Genomic DNA, 18,798 nt, shown 5'->3' with positions numbered 1-18,798 from the left:
TAATACTGAATAGCAAGGGAAATAAATATGTATTTTCTGCAATTTTACCGTCGGTAAAGACTATAAGGCTTTTCAGAAATGTGTACATATACAGACTTGTGAATATTAATATGCATTTTTATGTATATGTAAATATACCAATATTTACACATAGACCTTTTCTTATTTAGCCTGTAGAGACTTCATAAAAGTTGTTTATAAAATGAGGAACGTACTGTTTCTGCAGATCTGTCTTGTTCTGGTTTTCCAGTCAACGGTTTTATATTCACGTGTCCGGTCAAGTGTGGAGAGACTGACTAGACAGAATGGTACCTGCACCTCTGTCTACTCCAGAAGGTCTCACGCTTGCTCCAGCGTGAGACCTGGCGTCACTCGCAGTGTGAGGACACAAGAAATGAAAGCTGCACGTTGGGAAGAGCACAGGCCGCGACCTACAGAGCTTGTGTTTACGTGCAATTCCACCAAGTTTGCTTTCCTTTTGCAAAGTTTCCTTAAAATATGAATAATAATACATTCTAGTATTGGTAATATGCTTTTCAGTTTAATAAAGGATAGATTTTAAAAATTTCCTTTTTTTCAAAGTGCACAATTTTGGAAGGTTAAGTGCTTTTTCTTCCAGTGACCTAACACGTGTTTTTAATGGAAATACAGTTGATACACAGAGTTAACATTAGTTTCCGGTGTCCAGTGGAGCGATCGGACAGCGGCGCACCTTACCCAACGCTCCCAGCCGTCGGTCGGTGGCCATACGGTCACTATTACTATTGCTGACGAGGCTCCCGGAGCTCTACGTTTCATCCCGTGACCCCCTTATTTTTCAGCTGGAGGCCTGGACTGGTTAATCCGCACCACCTGCCTCACCCGTCCCCCGCCCCCTCTCCTGGGGTAACCCATTTGCCCTCTGTGTCGGGAATCTGTTTCTGGTTGGTTGGTTGGTTTCTTTGGTTGATAAAAAGGCTTTCAAATTTAACAAACTGAGGCTATTTCATGGAAATTTTTCTTGACAAAACAGTTTGGAGTCACCTGATAGTTTACGTTGTCTTTTAAGGAAAATATGACTGGGCTGAAGTCACGTGACGGGAACGGGTCCGTGTTCCCTGCATTGTTTGTGTCACTCTGACAAAACCCGCACCGCCGCAGTTCTTCGGGGCACAGTCAGACCCCGTCAGGCCGGGCGCTTGCGGCTGCGTGTGGGCCCAGCAGCGCTTCTCCCCACATGCTTTCCGGTGGGGTGTCACGTTCTAGCTGACGCTTCAGAAAACTGTCCTGTCAGTGCCGGGTCAGGGGCTTCTACCCTCGTGGTGCCGTGCGTGGGCGATGGCAGTAGAAGGTGCTGGTGGCGAGGACTCTGTCCCTTCTGAGAAACACGTGGGCCCACCTCGTCTAAGGTCGTGCAGTGGGTGGGAGCCCCATTCTGCCACTTAGCTGCCGGAAGGACTGAGGACCAAGTGCTCGGAGTACTGCGCAGTAAGAACAGAGTATTGAGAATGGCAGGTAATGCGGGTATAGAATTTGCATCAGAACCCAGAAGTCGACTCTCTTAACGTTCCACTAGGGATTCCTTCTCCATTTAGCATGCTTGGGGAATGCCTGGGGAAAAGAGTGTTTCCGACCTAGGAAACCAGTCAGTGGCGGCAGAAACTTGCAGCCCATCCAGATTGCGAGAGATACCCGTATTCGAAAGTGCAGTTTGGAAAGCGTACAGGGAAGGGGGGCCAGGCTGTGGCTGGACGGCTTTTTGCTGAAGAGGCTGTGATTGTGACTCACGGACTCACCCGTCTCGGCCAGAGCCTGAAGCAGATTGGGTTATCCGAGGGAAATCTGTGTGGAAGCCTTTTGTGAGGGGGCGTGGGTCCCCATGACATGCACAGGAGACGCACAGAGGTTTTGAGAGTCTGTTTCAGCAGAAGCACTGCCAGCTCGGGCTGGAAGGAGCAGAGACAGGATACAGTGAGAGAAGCCCATCGGGCTCCCCAGATCCGACAGGCAGGAAGTGGGCTCACAGAGCTGCGCAGCTGCGGGCTGGCACTGCCCGCCAGGGAAAAGAAAGATTCCAGAGGCCGCAGGTGTGCAGCCCCAGAGCACGGAGCAGCCAGTCACGGAAGACTGTCCCCAGCTCTCCTAACGTGGGGTAGTCTGCCCTACTGGGCAGTTTGTAGGTGTTCATAGGATACAGGTCTTCTTCTCGGGCCCGCATTATACGGATAGTCTTTCTCAATCTGTAGCTTGAGTTTTTACAGTTGGTGCAGTTATGAGAAAGTAGTAATCTTGCATAGTCAGATTTTAGTCTCTTGGTTGTCACTGTCCGTATGTTGTTTAGGAAGCTGCTCTGAGCCACTCTCCAGACAATGGAGCTATCCTCCTGCATTAGCTTCTAAAAGCATAGCAGGGTTGTCCTTGACCGCTGGAAGTGATGGGTTTTTTAAATAGTGTGAAACAGGATCTTCAGGTATCACTGTTTTCCACACCAGTTGTCTCAGCATCCCTTGTCAGAAGGACTGTTCCCTAGTGACCGAGAACTCCTCTGTCATATGCTAGGACTCAGACACGCACAGGCTGCTTTGGGTCTCCTGTGCTGTTCCCTTGGGGGATTGTCTATTCCTGAGCAAAGAACAAACTGCTGGAACTCTGACCCCTTTGTCCTGAGTTACTGGTTTCTAGAATGGGGCCTTTCTTCCTTGTGTTCTTCAGGAGTACCCTTGTTCTGGCTGGCCATTTGCATTTAATATTAAATTTTCCAGGCCATGAATCTAGCATTTCTCAACTTTTTTTTTTTAAGATTTATTTATTTTAGGGGTGCCTGGATGGCTCAGTGGGTTAATGCCTCTGCCTTCGGCTCAGGTCATGATCTCAGGGTCCTGGGATCGAGTCCCGCATCGGGCTCTCTGCTCAGGGGGGAGCCTGCTTCCTCCTCTCTCTCTCTGCCTGCCTCTCTGACTGCTTGTGATCTTTCTCTGTCAAATAAATAAAATCTTTAAAAAAAGATTTACTTATTTTAGAGGGAGAGGAGGAGGGAGCAAGAGGGGGTGGTGCAGAGGGAGAGAATACTTAAGCTCCCTGCTGAGCGTGGAGCAAGGGCATGACCTGAGCCAAAATCATGAGTCAGCTGCTCAACCAACAGAGCCACCCTGGCACCCCAACATCTCTCTCTTAATTTTTTAGGTCTTCTGCAGTATCTTGAAGTTTAAAAAAATTTCTCCATGGAAACCTTGCCCAACTTTTACTAGAATTTTCAGCCTTTTTTTCCCATTCTGAATATATGTCATTGAGGCTATAAATTCGCACGGAAATACTGCTTTGGCTACATTCCAGACGTTTCTGTAGTGGTATTTTTGTTACTGTCAGGTACAGAATATCTCTTAGCTTCCACTGTGATTTCTTCTTTGACCGGTGGTTATTACAAGTGTATTTGCATTTTCTAATTATTATCTGTGTTCATACTTAGTTTTTTGTGTCATTTCAAAGAATATACCTTCGTTTCAGATGCATGAATTTAGCTGAGATGCGTTGTAGGGCTGGATGTCTAGTTGACTTAAACCTGGGTGCTGGATTGCTGGAATGTGAGCATGTCTGGTAAACCAAGATTGTCACCCTGTGCTTGAGTTTCTCTGCACCCCTGCTACTTTTCCCCCTTCTCTCACTTACTACGCTCCGTGTGGAAATCTCTCATCGGTGTTGCGAATCTCTTCTCCCTGGAGTTCTGTTGCTGGAACTATGTATTTTGTGGCTTTGGTATCATATGTGTACAGATTTAAACTGTTAGATATTTTTGCTGAGTTAAGTATTTTCTCATTATCAAGTGACTTTATCTCTGCTAAAGCTTTTTTTCTTAAAGAGTTATTTAAGAGAGAGAATGGGGGAGGGGCAGAGGGAGAGAATCCTCAAGCAGATTCCACCTGAGCACGGAGCCTGATTTAGGACTTGACCCCATAACCCTCTGACAAGACCAGAGCTGAAAGTGTCGGACCCTTAACCCACTGAGCCACCCAGGCGCCCCTCTGGGAAAGCTTTTTGCGTTAAATTCTACTTCGTGTTAAGCTCATGTAGCTGTGCCTGCTGGGTGTGATGTGCTTGGCTTGTCTTGCTCCATTTTGCACTTTCCCTTCTGTGTGTGTGTATGTGTGTCTCTCACATTTAATTTTTACCTACTCCGACAAATGCTGCCTACACAGGTATTGTGATTCTGGTGTATTTCTGCTTTAAACCTACCATCTTATTTTGTTTTTTTAGTATGACTTACCTATTCTATATTTTCCTCCTGTCTCACCATTTTACTTACAATTTTTTATAATTCCACTTTCTCTCCACTAGTTTGAAAGGCTTTAAGCTGTATTGGTTGTTCTTATAGTTAGCCTGTGACCTGAGAGCAGCTTCGGGCTCTAGAACCTGGGGCCGCGAGCTGGCGTTCTCGCCTTGAGGACGCCTCATGCTTGCTGTGGCCTCGGGCGGTCTCGTCTGTTCCCTCGGGGGGTGGGGGGTGGGTGGAGTTGTACGGCCGGGCCCGCGGCCGGAGGCCCTCTGCGGGCCCTTGTCCTTCCGGCCCTGGTTCGTTCATGTTGTTTCAGTTCGTGTCGTCTTTCCGCGCAGTGAAGAGCGGCTCGTCCGTGTTTGCCAATACACTGATGTCGCTCGCCCTTCACTCAGACTGCGGTACTTGTTCATGAAAGATCTACAGATGCAGTTCTGGACCGATGCGTAAGTTAAAGGGGGAATTTGTGGATGTGTAAAACAGGTGCAAAGCAGATGAGCCCAGCGTCCCATTGGGTGTGGCTCCAGCAGGAAGCCAAGGGCCCTCCGTGGTTGTCCCCTCCGCCCACTCTGCTTACGTGTCTTCTCGGCCGCGTCTTCCTCACCTGCTCGCACAGACGGTGTTGGAGGCCTCAGGCTCATGCTCTGTAATCACACAGTCTATTTGAACCGGTTCAGAACTCCTGAGAAGTGCCCTGACGCTCCCAGAACCCAGCACTGCCTCGTGGCGCGTAGCCTGGATCCGTGAGGCCCAGTGCCCTGGCCCGTCCTCGGACTGGGGTGGGTCTGCAGGGGCACCTCTGTGAGGGCATCGGGGGACGCCTCCTTCCAGCCCTCCGCTCTTCCCCTGCTTTCACTGTGGCCACTGTCACTGTCACCTTTGGGTGGAGAGCCGAGCTGAGCTTTGCCAGCCTTGAAAGCATCGATTTTCTGCCTTCAGCCTTTTCATCTGTCTGCCTTTGCCCAGTTAACTTTCTTACTAATATTTTGACACATCTACTATGTGCTTGATTTGGCGTCTTACGTACCTTTACGTTTAATTTTAAGGCGTATCAAATTGCATGTGATTAGTACGTGTTTGAACTAAAGGAGGGGCTGGTCCTTTACGAGGAATGTTTACCCCTTTCACGTGCTCACAGAAAATGTAGGCTCACTGCCGCGTGAATGCATGTACACTGTTGCCGCACGGAGTGTCTCGCCTGTCAGTGCACACGCACGCGCACGCACATACGGTCCTCTCACTCCCGCGTGTGCGGCGTTTCACGCGTTCACCCCCCGCCCACAGGGAAACGCCATAACAAGTCTGATGGGGGAGGTCCTGAGTCCCCTAGTTGCCACACCCCGATACCCTGTGGTTCATACTTGATTGGGGGGATGCTGAGGGGTTGGGCTGACATCACCCTGAATGGAAGGCGAGAAGGTGGGTCTCCCTGAGTGTGGCTCAGAGCAAGGGCGTGTTCTCAGGGCCCTCTGGGGAGCTCCAGGTCCTGGCGTGCCCCGCGGCACCCGCTGGCCTCTGCACAGCAGCTGAGGCTCCGTGTTGCACCGGGACACCGGTTGGTCTGGGACTTCACTTCTCCTGCTTTATTTCAGATCTCCAGTCTCCCATGCCCGTTCAGAGACTTAATAACGTGACCTCGAATTTTGCGTACACCGGTTTCAACTATGCTCATACCATAGCAGATTTTCTGTTTCTTAGGACCCAGGGCTGTCCGTTCTGTGTGTCTTTGTGTGCCCGGGGGGGTCACAGTCCCCACGGACTCTCGGTGTGTTTGGTGTGTATGTCGCTTCCTTCCGCTGGGACCGTCTGTACTGGCTGAGCTCTGGGGCCTCGCTGATGACCTGCCTTCCCCAAGTGGTGCACCCCTGTCCACTCCGTTTTAGCTCAGGGCCTGTCTCTTGTGTAGAACCTTCTCTGACTGTTGAGACCAGGGATCATCTGCTCCAGTGACATGATTCCGGAACCTGCCCTTACGCACTAGTGCCAGTCCCCACGGTCCTTGCCAGTCGTTAGCACTTTACAGGTGCCGCGTCTGAGGCTCAGAGATCCACTGTGCCATGTGTCCAAGATCACAGAACTAGTAACTGTGGAGTTCAAGAATCAGCATAACTCATACCTGCCCTAACCCTGTGAGATGGGGTTGGCCATGCTGCTTCCCGATGGAGCCTGGAAAGAGGGATCGGAGAACTGGGGAGGCTGAGTGGGCGGGTTACTGAGATGGAGGAAACGGGAGGGAAGGCGGACACGGAGGGTCTCTGCAGTCCGGCTCAGGTGCGGGGCGCTGCCGCCACGCACCTCTGCGATGCGGCGTCTCCTCCTCCCCAAGGAACCGTACACTTGTTGGCTGGGTTTGGTTTGGCACCGGAAGAGGTAGGGGTGGGAATGTCCCACCGTCGTACAGTCCTTGTGAGGGGTTTGTGCTGAGTCTGAGGGAAGATCGTCTGTAGGCCACGGTGTGAAGCCCGGGACGGGGGTCCGAGCTCCTCGCAGAGAGACGGCCGCCCTCTGCGTGCACAGCGTTGGGAGATCAGCCAGCAAGAACCTGGGTGCCGTCCCCTGCCATCACGGAGTGTCAGAAAGAGGTGGACGGGCGCCCGATGGCTTACTCAGTGGGCGTCCAACTCTGTCTCAGCTCACACGGGGCCGTAGGTTCAGGTCCCACGTCAGTCTCTGCACCCCAAAAGAGAGGTTCAGGATGTCACAGAAGGAAAACTCTGGGGGAAATTCAGATAAAACGGCATCTATGCCATTTCCCACAGATGACGGTTTACAGGAAAAAGTTTTGATTACTTTTGTAGAACTTCTCATTAAAATGACTTTTGCTCCTATTAAGACCCAAACACAAGCATCGGGCAGGCAGAGTGCGCGCAGGCTCTTTCGGGTGGCCGTGTCCCCGAGGAGCGCCGCAGGCCTGGGGCCCGAGCGCCACCCTCGCAGCCCCCACAGGACAGTCGACGCGCAGCAGGCGGCCCACGGCCTGACGGGGGTCCTGCCCCATCACAGCCTCACATTCGTCTGGTTCCTCACACACCTCCCTGCAGCGAGGGAAGGCCGGCAGGACCGTTCGGTCAGGAGCGAGCCCGCGCGAGGCGCCTGCTGCCCGGCCAGCCTCGCACTCGGCCGTGGCGCCCCTTCTCGACGCTCCTGACCGTCTGCAGGGTCCGGGGGCTCCGGTTCGGTTTCCTCGTGTGACAGTGCGGGTCGCGGTCGCCTTCTCGTGCCCTTGACGGTCTGAAAAGGCAGACGGCTTTTCCACTTGTTTCGGAATGGCTCTCTCGATGACAAAACCGTCGCTGGTTGGTTAGCAACGAAGTGAGCTGAAAATAACCGGTATCCGTGACCGTGTAAAACACGTCTGTAATTCTCGAAGTGGCAGCCCTGAAGTTGTTTTGTTCCTAAGTCATGTTACCGGGAAGTACTTTACTCATCGACCAGACGTCTAAGTTTTAAAATTCTATAAGAACATTACTCAGAAGTGGTGATAATTATAATTACTCTGTCAACTTACTATTTGATGTTTGAGCTTCTAGAGATTCTTAACGTTGAAAAGTTGTACGAACACTTGACCAAAATACAGGACGCGTGTAAACCTAGGCTTCTGCTTCCTGTGTGGCATTAGTCTTAGTCGAAGACAGGTTTTCCTTGATTGTTTTCGCTATAAAAACAGAACTCGCCTGTGCTGTTTTTCCTTGAAGGTTATCCGCATTCTCTGGTTCACCAGCCTCGAGGGTAGGTGCCGTCTGCCGAGCCTACTCCACTGACGCTTATTGGTGACACAGTAGTTCGTGAAGCAAGTTCTTGCTGCTGGTTCCTGAGCGGTGCCCACGCTGTCGGGGAGAGCCCCTCGGGAGAACCCGGCGGCAGTGCTTGGGTGTCCAGTCCGCCCCAGGCCCAGCAGCTCCCCACGAGCTCGGGAACATTTCCTGCGCACACCCGACCAGGGTGGTCCTTGTGCCTGGGGTAGCAGAGGCAGGCTGACGTTTTCCCAAATAATGTGACCAGAGTCCACAGGAGAAAGTCCTGTACCTCCTCAGCGTTGGCCTCGGAGCCTGCAGAGCCAGCCGCGCCTGCCCCACAGGGAGCACCCGCCCGCCTGCCTCCGCCCCTGCCCACGGAGCCTCTCTCTTTCCTGCCCTGGCTCAGGGGGTCTGCCTGGCCAGCAGCGCCGGAGCCACGGACAAGTCTGGGGAGATGCTCTTTCCCTTCCACAGATCCACTTGCCTCCGGCCTCTCAGCCCGAGGCTGCTCTGGACGCCTCACCGCAGCCCTACAGAGAGCGCGCGCCGTGCCGCAGAGTCGCGCACACACAAGCCCGGTGCCTCGTGCTCGTGCTCACCCCGGGCTTCACAGCCGGCCCGCCCCACTGTGCCCAGTGGCCCAGCTGGCCCGGAACCAGGCCGCCCGCGAGGCCGAGCGGCTGCCGTGTTCCACGCGGTGCCGTCCTGCTGCGTCTGTCCTCCGTGATGGCGTGGCGGCCGGCCGGAGCGGGAACCAAGGCACGGCGAGGTGCTGGTTTACGAGGTCCGTGCGCTTGCCGGGTGGAACTCTTCTTTCTCACAGCAGAGCTCTGAGGGTCTCTAAGATGGAGCTCTCTGTGACTCGTTGACTTCCTCGGACTCACCTGCAGACTCGACTCTCCCCCTGACTCGGAGTCGTCCGCGTTTCCTCCCCAGGGTGCGTTTCCTGGTGGGCAGACCCGTACGAATTGCCATTTTGGTAAAAACGGTTGACTGTCAGCAGCTTCCGCCCGTCGTGCAGGTGCCCCACATAGCACATCTGCTGTCCTCTTGACAAAATCGAATTAGCCACAGATTTTTTTCTAGAATCGGAAGTGACCTTAGGTCTGACTGTGAGCAAGAGGCAAGCTGGAGCTCTTATGTACGAAGGTGCGAGCAGCCAGTGCCCGGGGTCTGCAGAGGAGCCCCTCGTACAGTTCGTGTGTCGCTCCGATGGTGGAACCCGGGCTCTGCGCTGCGCTCTGCCCCCACCTCCTGCCATGGTGCCCCAGTGCGCCCCTGCTTGGGCCACGCCACCGTCTGAGGCCTCAGGGAGGTCCTGCCCTGGCTGGGAAGCCTGGCGTTCTGAGGGGCCCAGTCCTCCTCCCACTGTGTCACCGCGGCAGGGACGTGTCCTATTCTCGTGAAGCGAGCAGAGGAAGGTCGTGGTGCATTCCGTACCTGTTCCGAGGGGGATGCCACCGGATGCCCTCACGCACGCACCATCTGTCCCGTGTGAGCGGGGGCACTTCCGCACACCCCCTTCTCCGCCGGAGTTTGCCTCCACATGCCCCGCTGGGGGACCAGGAGGGGCCCGCGTACCATCGCTTACAGACATGGTGTGGGGCCTTGAAGGTCTGTTGGCGTAAGTGTCAACAAATCCATTATTTTAAAGTCTGAAATCTGGTATTTCCTACTTAGTTCACATGAGGCTAAAGATAACCGCGTGCGTAGGGAACGCATGAGCATGACGTGTCGCATGGGTTTGGGCCCCACTAACGACTCTGATGGGTTTTCTTCAACAGTTTGCGTGTGAATTTGGACATGGGCAAAGCCGCGTACGGCTGGATGATCATGAGAGACGAGGGCATCCCCGGCGCGGTCGTGCGGACCAGCACCATCCCCGAGGAGCTGGGGCGCCTGGCCTACTTGCTCACGGATAAAACAGGTACCGCGGCTGCCTCGCGCTGCCTTTCTGCGCACTCGCCGGTGTCCCGTGCAGGCCACCCCGGGACGCATGCGTGCGTGCGTGTGTGCACGCGCGTGTGGAGCGACGCAGTGATGTCATTCCGATGCGGGTTCTCCTGACGGCTGACACTGGCACACGGCGAACCGCCGCCGTCGGGTACGCACGGTGCCGTCAGGGTTCGCAGGATGTTCGGTCCTTACAGCTGTAAGTGACGCCCGTGTGCGTTTTCATTCTCGGCTGCCGCCCCCTTGTTGGATTAGCGGCGGCTCCTGAGAGCAGACGCCGCTTGCCTGTGTGGTACAGGTCGAGGCCTCTGCGCCAGTGCAGGGGTGCAGCGAGACGTGTGCGCGTTCGGTGTTGCACAGTAACGCTCGCCTCGAGAGCCTCACTGCTGCCCCACCCTCAGGTCCGTGCATCAAATTTTGTTTGTCCTTATTTCATTTTTCATCAGTGAATCCTTGTCAATCCGTAACACTCTGAATAAAACCTAAGCCAAACCAGTGAATGTCCTAGCAACAGGCTAGAGCCTCCCTGAATTCTTCGTCTGCGGCTTAAATGCCTGCTGATTCGTGGGCACCGGGGTGGCTCGGTCCGTTGAGTGTCGATGCTTGCTTTGAGCTCAGGTCATGATCGCAGGGTCGTGAGGTCGAGCCCCGTGTCCACTCAGCCTGGGGTCTGGCGCTGCTCGTCCCTCTCAGCCGAGCAGATGCGGCTTGAAGAGCACTTCCTGGTGACGCGTGGTGAGCCACACCTGAGAGAGTTGTGTGACGGCAGGAGATAGGTCTCCATGCAGTTCGACATCATCTTTTTTTTTTTTTAAGATTTATTTATTTATTTATTGGACAGACAGAGATGACAAGTAGGCAGAGAGGCAGGCAGAGAGAGAGGAGGAAGCAGGCTCCCCGCCGAGCAGAGAGCCCGATGCAGGACTCGATCCCAGGACCCTGAGATCATGACCTGAGCAAAGGCAGAGGCTTTACCCACTGAGCCACCCGGGCGCCCTCAACATTATTTTTAACAAAGTGCTAGAAAAGCGTCCACACAGTCAGGAAACAGAGAAATCCAACGAGACTGTCACTTCGCACTTTCACTCTGGCCGTTGCAGTACGACAGGAAATCGCGACAAGCTCTGCGCCCGCGAGAAGGGGCACGTATGCGCAGACGACAACGAACCGAAGCGGCCCCACTCACGGTGGCGCGGGCGCCTGTGAGACGCGGGCATAGATGTGAGGGAGGGAGCGCGCGTGAGGATCACCGGACCTGACAGAAGCGTGAGAGGGTGTAAGCCGCCTGAGGGACGGACAGCGGCCCCACACGGAGATGCGGTTCTGCCCAGAACCTGCCGCCACCGTGAAGTGATGAACGAGTTTAGTCCGCATCCACTTGCTGGTAGTGTTTTGTTTTGTTTTGTGTTTTAATTTAAAGTGAGTTTTTAAATTTTCATTGAAGTAATCTCGATTGCTGATGTGGGGTTTGAACCCACAGCCCGAGCTCAGGTGTCACGCGCTCCACCAACGGAGCCAGCCGGGCACCCCAGCGGTGTTTGGTTGTGGTCGGGGTTGGTCACTGTGGCACGTTGGGGACTGTCCGTGTCCCCACGAGGTGGGGAGGGGCTGCCGATGAGCCGGGAGAAGTCTGAAATGAAGGGGGGGTCGGGCTCAGGCAGGCGGACTGTGAAAACGCCTTCAGGCTTCTCCTTCACAGCCTCACCGAGCCGCAGGAGGAGACTCGTAGAAAACCTATCTGCCGGCGCGGGCGACGAGCAGAAGCGCCTCCACAGAGGCGGGTTATTTCTGGGGGCAGGTGGGTCTGTTCTGTGGAGAAGCTGGAGCGAAGCAAACCCCAACTCCAGACAGTTCCTCAGGCGACCCCAGAGAAGAGTGTCCTGGAGAATCGGGGCGCTCACAGCACGCGGGTCTGGGGAGGGCGGCGCTGGAGGCCGCGGGAGCCCAGCTGCACCGGCCCCGCGCAGCAGCCAGGACCGGGCGCCAGCAGCGGGCGACGAGCAGAGGCGTGCAGCACGAGCAAGCCCGCCGCGCCCGGGAGCACACGAGCGCGCGCTCGCGCTGAAGCCCAGAGGAGCCCTGAGGAGAGCCCCGGGTCACAGGGGCTTGGTCACGCCTCTGAAGTCAGGGTCAGGATTAAACCGCGTTTCTACCCGGCAGCAACCGTGCGGGCACTTAATTCCAGAAACGCCGTTTAGAGTCGCAGCGAAATGTCGTCGTTGGACGTAAGTGCACGCGGAACGTGTGTGAGGCCGTGCGAACGCACGTCTTCCCGCTTGAGGACCTGTGGCTTTGCTGAGTGACGGGATGGCATCTCCGTGCAGCTCCCCGCGTGGACGGGTCCTGCCTGTCCGCACGCTGCCCAGGACCTTGTCGGCCCCGTCGCTGGCAGTGTTCCCCGGCGGCCTCGGCCCACGGGGCCCCTCCCCGCCTCCCGTCCCCAAGGAGACACGTGCGCGTCGGAGCGGGAGACCGACACACGGGTGTTCACGGCATCGTCTCAGACAACACGACCCGACGGAACGTAACATCAGAAACGCGATTGATTATCAGTCCAACACGTCAGTCGCGGAACGGTTCGTGACGACATCACAGTTTGATGTGGAGCCAAAATGTCTGGGGCCGTCCGCCTCAGAGCCCTGTGCTTGCTGCCTTCCTGCCCCCCGTTCGGGCTGCGCAGCTTGTCTGCAAGCAGGTGCCGTCGCCCGTCCTGTCTGCACCACACAGCTACCGGACGGCCACCAGACGGCCACTGAAGTCTGCACGTAACACGCCCGTGTGACGCCTGCTCTCACGTCAGTTCGCGGACAGGAGGCGTAAATCGCCGAGCGCACAGTGCCCGTGAGAACAGGTCTGTGCCCGGTCCCCGTGTCTCAGTGTGCGATGCCAGTGACAGAGGGACGGCTCGGGACGTTCGTGCTCCTGAGATGCTGCCTTTGCGTTTTGCACTCGGGGTGGCGATGGGGTCGTCGTGCTCTAGCTCCTCCGCGTTTCTCCGAGTTCTGAGTTCCATCCAGGAGGAGGGGGAGCGGTTTTGCCCCGAGTCATAAGGTAAAGCCCATTTTCCCATGTCTCACTCTGCTGTTTTAACAAAGCAAAAATAATCTGGGTTTCTGAGATTTAAAAAGAATTACAGAAAATTAATACAAAATATGTACGTGAGAAAAAATCTTACGCATTTCATTTTCCAAAAGGCCTTTTTGTGCCAGAGGTCATTGGAGGGACCTCCTGTCACCACTTCCTAGTGTTGGAGCCAGGTGGAATCTTAAACATTTTTAGTATTTTTAAAGATTTTTGGCCTAGAACTTTTTCGGAACCTTTCTCAGTAAAATCTCAAGGTGAACGCCGCTTCCCAAGCGCACCCAGTGCGCCCTGCACCATGACAGCCCTGTGTGTCCTCGGCCTGGGGCTGTGCGGCGGCGGGCACCGTGTCTGCGGGTCGGCTGCCGCCTCCCAAGGAGTGCCCTGGAGGGAGCGTTGCTGGGGTGGCTTGTAAAGGCCACACTGACCGAGTCGCAGATGAAGGACCTCGAGGACGAGCTGCGTAGTTGTCACGTCACTGCAGGCACATGGGAGGACTCAGTGTTGTCCTCCAGCGACTCTCTGAGAACCAGCTTCTCGCACAATCAGGTGGAGGCCGCCAGCATGCCCAGGCTGAGCCCCTACCTCTGAGCAGCGTATGGCCTCCAGCAAACCCCCGAGTCCCCGAGCGGCCGTGGGTGGTCCAGGAGGCCCGTGTGGCCGGCGCTGCACAGTAGGCTGTGATGGCCACACTCGCGCTCACCTGCCCTCCGCCGGGAGGGGCCTGGTGCAGCCACGGATCCGGGGCCCACCGGGAAGCGTCATATCCCAGGAACTGCGCTAACTGTGCTCTTGCTTTTATTCCTTATTTTTGTCACATGAAGAATCGGGTCCTCTGCTGTCCCCCAGGGTGCCCCTCCACGGTTGGTCAGGATTCGGCGCTCTCCGTGGTGGGCTCCACGTCACAGAGGATATGCCCGGGGGTGGCGTGGAGGGGAGAGCACGCGGGGCGGGAGACCGTGGGCAGACACCACCTGCCACAGCGGCTAGGAGGGGGCCGTCGGGTGGGGAGCCTTCCACGGCTCACAGAACCCTGAGGCGGCCCTTGGTGGGATGGTGACCAGGCTGTGCCCCGCCAGTGTGCTCGCGGTCAGGAAGCGTCCGGCACGCTGCCTCGCGCTTGCCCCAGCAGGAGAGAAGATGAAGTGTGCGTGCCGGCATAGTGTTCCCTTCTCCTGCACAGGAGAGCAGTGTGCTGTGATCAGGTTTGTTGGGTGCAGGTTTCCGGGAAGATCTAAATATTGACGTCGCGGTAGTGACACGTGTGTGGCCAGCAGTGCGCGAGACATGAGTCGTTCCCCCGACAAGAGCAGACATCTGTCCGCTGCGGGAACCCAGAGCGGTGGACGCTGACCAGGACCGTGGAGGCGCCGCGCCGGCGTGCGGGCACAGGCCATCTGTCCCGGTGGGCGGGGGAGCCTGCTGGTCGCAGGGGCCTGCTGGTCCGCAGCCTGTAACAGGAGCCGCACATTCCTTTGTCGGGGACGTTTATGTTCTCACAGTCAAAGTGTGCCAGACCACACCGGAAGCAGCAGGATGTTCAGGGCGCACACTGGGGCTGTCATGCCCGTTCCTGGGCTCTGCCGGGCTGTTTGCTCCCGGGTCGCGACGGCCTCTGAGGCCGCCCCCTCTGCACCAGGATGTGCTCTCCTGGGGCGAGCTGCGGCGGGCTCTGGGGTCTTGTGCGTGGGGTGGGTGCAGCCGCTCCTGCCTGAGCACGCCGGCCGGGCCTCGGGTGCGGACGCACTTGCAGGGTCGGGCTGCCGCAGCGCTTGACCGGGGCACACGCTTGGCTTGTGCTGGGCCGTTCACACCGGCAGAGACATTGGACGCAGGCAGTGGTTGAACAGACGCCCGTCGCACCGGGAACCGCCGCCTTCTGAGAAAGCCTCCTTTACGTGGAATAAGGGACTCCAAACTGAGCGACGGCCACACGCAGAAGACTCCTCGCACGCTCCGCAGCTGTGTTTCCGTTCCTCATTCCTTCCCTGTACAGCCCCAGTGGCTTTGTGTTCGGAGCACCGTGGATCCCACGTGACCCTCACCTGGGGAAGGTCCCCACCCAAACCCCACACGGGAGTTGGTGGTCGGCCGCAGGCAGGGTTCCCTTCGCGTCCTGGCAGCCTCGGTGCCCGGGCTTCTATAGCGCGGAGGCCGCTGCCAGGCCGCCTGCCGGGAATGGTGCATCGAAAGCGTGGCCACTGCGTCTCCAGCACCATTGCCTCTGCCTGTTTGTGGCTCTTCCATTGCCACCCTGAGAGGGGTGCCTGTGGGATTTTCTCATCAGAGACTGAGCTCTCTCTGCCTGCTTTGCTCCCTGTGCTCCGCAGCGGCTTTGTTAAGGAGCCGCAGCATTTCCTTTCTGTAGGAATCAAACACGCCTCTTGTCCGAAGACCTTTCATGTCTGTCCCTGGCATGCTCGTAGTGGCCAGGTCGCTGGGAAGCCTTCTGGTGGCGTCTGCCTGCCCGCGCTAGCCCATCCCCTTCACGAAGCTTCCGACTTGGGACATACTAATGGTTGTTGCGTTAAGATGTCAAAAATTGAACAACCTGTCAACTGCTTGAAATCATGAAAATTGTTTAAGGCTTGAAAAATAATTTTGCATTACTGACTCTTTCAGTAACTGGTTTAACCTTAGACGTCCATGCTGTACAAGCGGCGTGGAGAGTCTCAGACTGGCCCTGACTTTCCTGCTCTGCGTTCTGCAGGGTCTGCTGAAATACGAACATGGTTAAAACTTAGAAGATGCTCCCAGGACTCATCCAGGTGTGTTAAGATGGGATACGCGCCCCTGTGTAAAGGCATGTCCCCACGCATGCTTCAGTATCTTTAACCTGCCAGATGCAAGTGCACAAGAAGAGAGCCGGAAATTTCACTGTTTATTTGATGAAATGGTCGTCATTTGTTGAAACGTGGCTGTTACAACCTCCATAAAACGTGATGTTCAGCAACTAGGACGGTGGTGCCAGGCACAGCGCTTGAGGCGGACGGACGGCCGTCTAAGCAGGTGCCAGCGTTGGGCACAGCCGCCGCAGCGCCGTCAGTGCAGTCGGAGCTCCCTCCCAAAGCCACCTGGTGCACAGCAGCGGCCTCCTTGCTTCCCTGCCCTTGCTCGGCCCTGGTCAACCTCGTGCCTCAGCAGGTGCACCTGTGCTAACTTCTCCCATGAGGGGAAGCACACGCCGTGGCGCCTTCTGTGTCTGGCTTCCTTCACTCAACGGACACTTTCCGGGTTCGCCAGCATCGTCGCGGGTCTCTACCTCGCTGCCTTCTATTGAGGGTGATACTCCCGCGCGGGGATAGACCACATTTCATTTATCCGTCTCTCCGTGGAAGGACATTAATTTGGTTTCTGCCTTTTCTCTGTTAGGATCGGTGCTGCCGTGAGCAGGGTTCTAGCCAGGGCGGGTAGGCAAGAGGAAGAGGCGTCCGCACTAAAGGGGTGTGACTCTAGTTGTGTGTGACACGGTCTTTGTACGGAATATCCTAAGGAGTCTCCTAGAAATCGGTTGGAATCGATAACTGAATTTAGAAAGGTTTAAGATGCAAGATGAGTGTACCAAAATGAGTTGTATTTCCTAACGCTAGCAACAGACTATCCGAAGGTAGAATTGTAAACATAATTCCATTTACAACGGCACCAAAAAATCAAATCAGTATTAATAATGTTAAGATGGCCATAGACTCTACACAATCCCTCTCCACACCCCAGCAGCCTTCTTCGCTGATCCTAAAATTCCTGTGGAGATGCAGAAGGGCCCCAGAGTGGTGTGAATAATCTTGGGAAAGGACCAAATGGGAGGACCCCACAGTTCTTCATCCCAGAACCTGCTGCCAGGCCGCAGGAATCAAGACAGGACGGTGCTGGCGTGAGGACAGACCTCGAGCTCGAGACGGTGGCCTTCAAAGTCCAGACGTCAGTCCATATCTGGACCCTCAGACAAGGCACCCAACAAGGGCGCCAAGACGGTGTGCTTGGAGGAATTAAAGCCACGCACGGCCGACTGGTTTCCTGCAAGGAGCCGCTGTTCTCACTGGGGGAGGACCAGCCTCTTTAACGGACGCAGCGAGAGCAGGATGTCCACGTGCAGAGGAACGAAAGGGAACCCCTGCCTCAGGCCACAGCAGAGAACCGGCTCCAGACGGATCACAGACCTAAATGAAGACCGAAAATGATCGTTTTTTTAAACTGCTGAGTTTTCAGAAGCCCCTCTAAGTGTGTTTTCTGTTTCGTTCTCTTTGGCTCCATTAAGCACCAGAATGAAGAACTTTGAGGTATCTACCTCAGCATAAAAAGTAAATAAATGTGAGCATAACCGGAAGGAGCAGTTAGGGTTTGGATTTAGGTTACTTTCCATTATTTTCAACCGAATTGTTAAATGGGGCAGTGCATTCACCGTGTGAGCGTGTGCCTGCGTGTGTCTGCGGCGGCTCTGTGGCCTCCCTTGGTTCCGAGGGCTCTCGGCGCCACTGTGGCAAGCTCTTCGACGGCAGCAGGGAGCAAACGGAGCGGCGGAGGTGGAGTTTTCATCTCAGAACTGCAGACGCCGTCACTAGGCAGACGGAGGGCAGGAGCTGAAGCAGCGCGTCAGAGCAGCCGTCAGCCCGCAGCCCCGGATTCGCTGTCTGGAGGCTGGGGACGAAGCAGTGGTCCCGACGTGCCTTTGGTTTTGGAAAGTACTTGCCGCCTGTATGGAGTATTGCGTTTGGGAACGCCAGTGTCGGTCCCCAGGAATCCGGGAGCAGCACGCGCTGAAGCGAGCCCTCTCCCATGGGCCTGACGCCGCCCTCCAGCCGTGCCTGGTCCGTGGGCGCAGGCCCTGACCGCCAGCACGGGAAGAGGCGGCCCTGCCAGAGCACGGAGGGTCTGCAGAGCCCAGAGGCACGCGGGCAGCCGCGTTCAGCGGCCGAATCAGCTGCCGAGGCGTATTTTGGTAAAACGACACCATCACTCAGTGCTGTACTTGATTCCGTATGGGAGCGTGCGAACCTTCCAGAGTCACCTCCGGTCTTGCAGGCGGGCGGCAGAGGTCGACGGCCTGACGGGGTCCGCATGTGCATGAAGCACAGAGGAGAGCCCAGTGCACGCGCCCGTTCGTTTGTCTTCGGGAAGGCGACCCAGCAGGCTCCCTCGGGGGCTCGGTGGTCCACTGCGTGCGACACTGGTGCAGCGGCGGGACGTGGGTTAAAGCCACCCACCTCCACCGGTGGACGCCCCTGCCAGCCTCGCTCGGTGTTTCACAGCAGGAGGCGGCCATGCCCGTCGGGCACTCCGGTCCAGGGGATGAGGGGCTGCGACTTGGGCATTGGGATTTCTTTTTATAACTTTATTTTCTCAGTGTTCCAGAATTCATTGTTTTTTGGATTTTTTTTTAAAGGATTTTTATTTATTTATTTGACAGAGTAGGCAGAGAGGCAGGCAGAGAGGTGGAGGAAGCAGGCTCCCCGCTGAGCAGAGAGCCCGATGCGGGACTCCATCCCAGGACCCTGAGATCATGACCTGAGCTGAAGGCAGAGGCTTAACCCCATCACATGGCACTCCCGCAGGGGCAGGTGCTGCTGGTCAGGAGGCGTGTGGGCCACGGGGCAGAAGGGGAGGCTGAGCCTGTGCGTCCACAGGGTAGAACAACACTCCTGGAGGAAGAGAGTGGGCAGAGCTGGGCGCTACAACCTCTGGGAACGGTGATGCCTCAGACCCTAGAAGGTCTGCGGAGCCAGAGAACCCTGACTATGGCCCCAGCACAGCAAGCCCACAGACCAGTGGGGCAGAATCAAG

The 18,798-nt window shown here is 56.1% G+C and overlaps 1 protein-coding gene across 5 annotated transcripts in view; it reads left to right on the top strand.

Moving 5' to 3' along the window:
* Nucleotides 1-18,798, top strand: part of ATP9B (ATPase phospholipid transporting 9B (putative)) — a 222,078-nt gene that overhangs the window by 152,633 nt on the left and 50,647 nt on the right. For all 5 annotated transcript variants that reach the window (XM_032310715.1, XM_032310714.1, XM_032310716.1 and 2 more), the window contains one exon: nucleotides 9,771-9,913. In XM_032310715.1, the coding sequence (XP_032166606.1) occupies nucleotides 9,771-9,913 (143 nt within the window). The remainder of the gene's footprint in view (nucleotides 1-9,770; nucleotides 9,914-18,798) is intronic.

The sequence above is a fragment of the Mustela erminea genome, chromosome 13, assembly GCF_009829155.1.
Source record: "Mustela erminea isolate mMusErm1 chromosome 13, mMusErm1.Pri, whole genome shotgun sequence".
Classification (NCBI taxonomy): domain Eukaryota; kingdom Metazoa; phylum Chordata; class Mammalia; order Carnivora; family Mustelidae; genus Mustela; species Mustela erminea.
The sequence above is the reverse complement of the archived record's forward strand: the minus strand, read 5'-3'. Positions and strand labels throughout refer to the sequence as shown.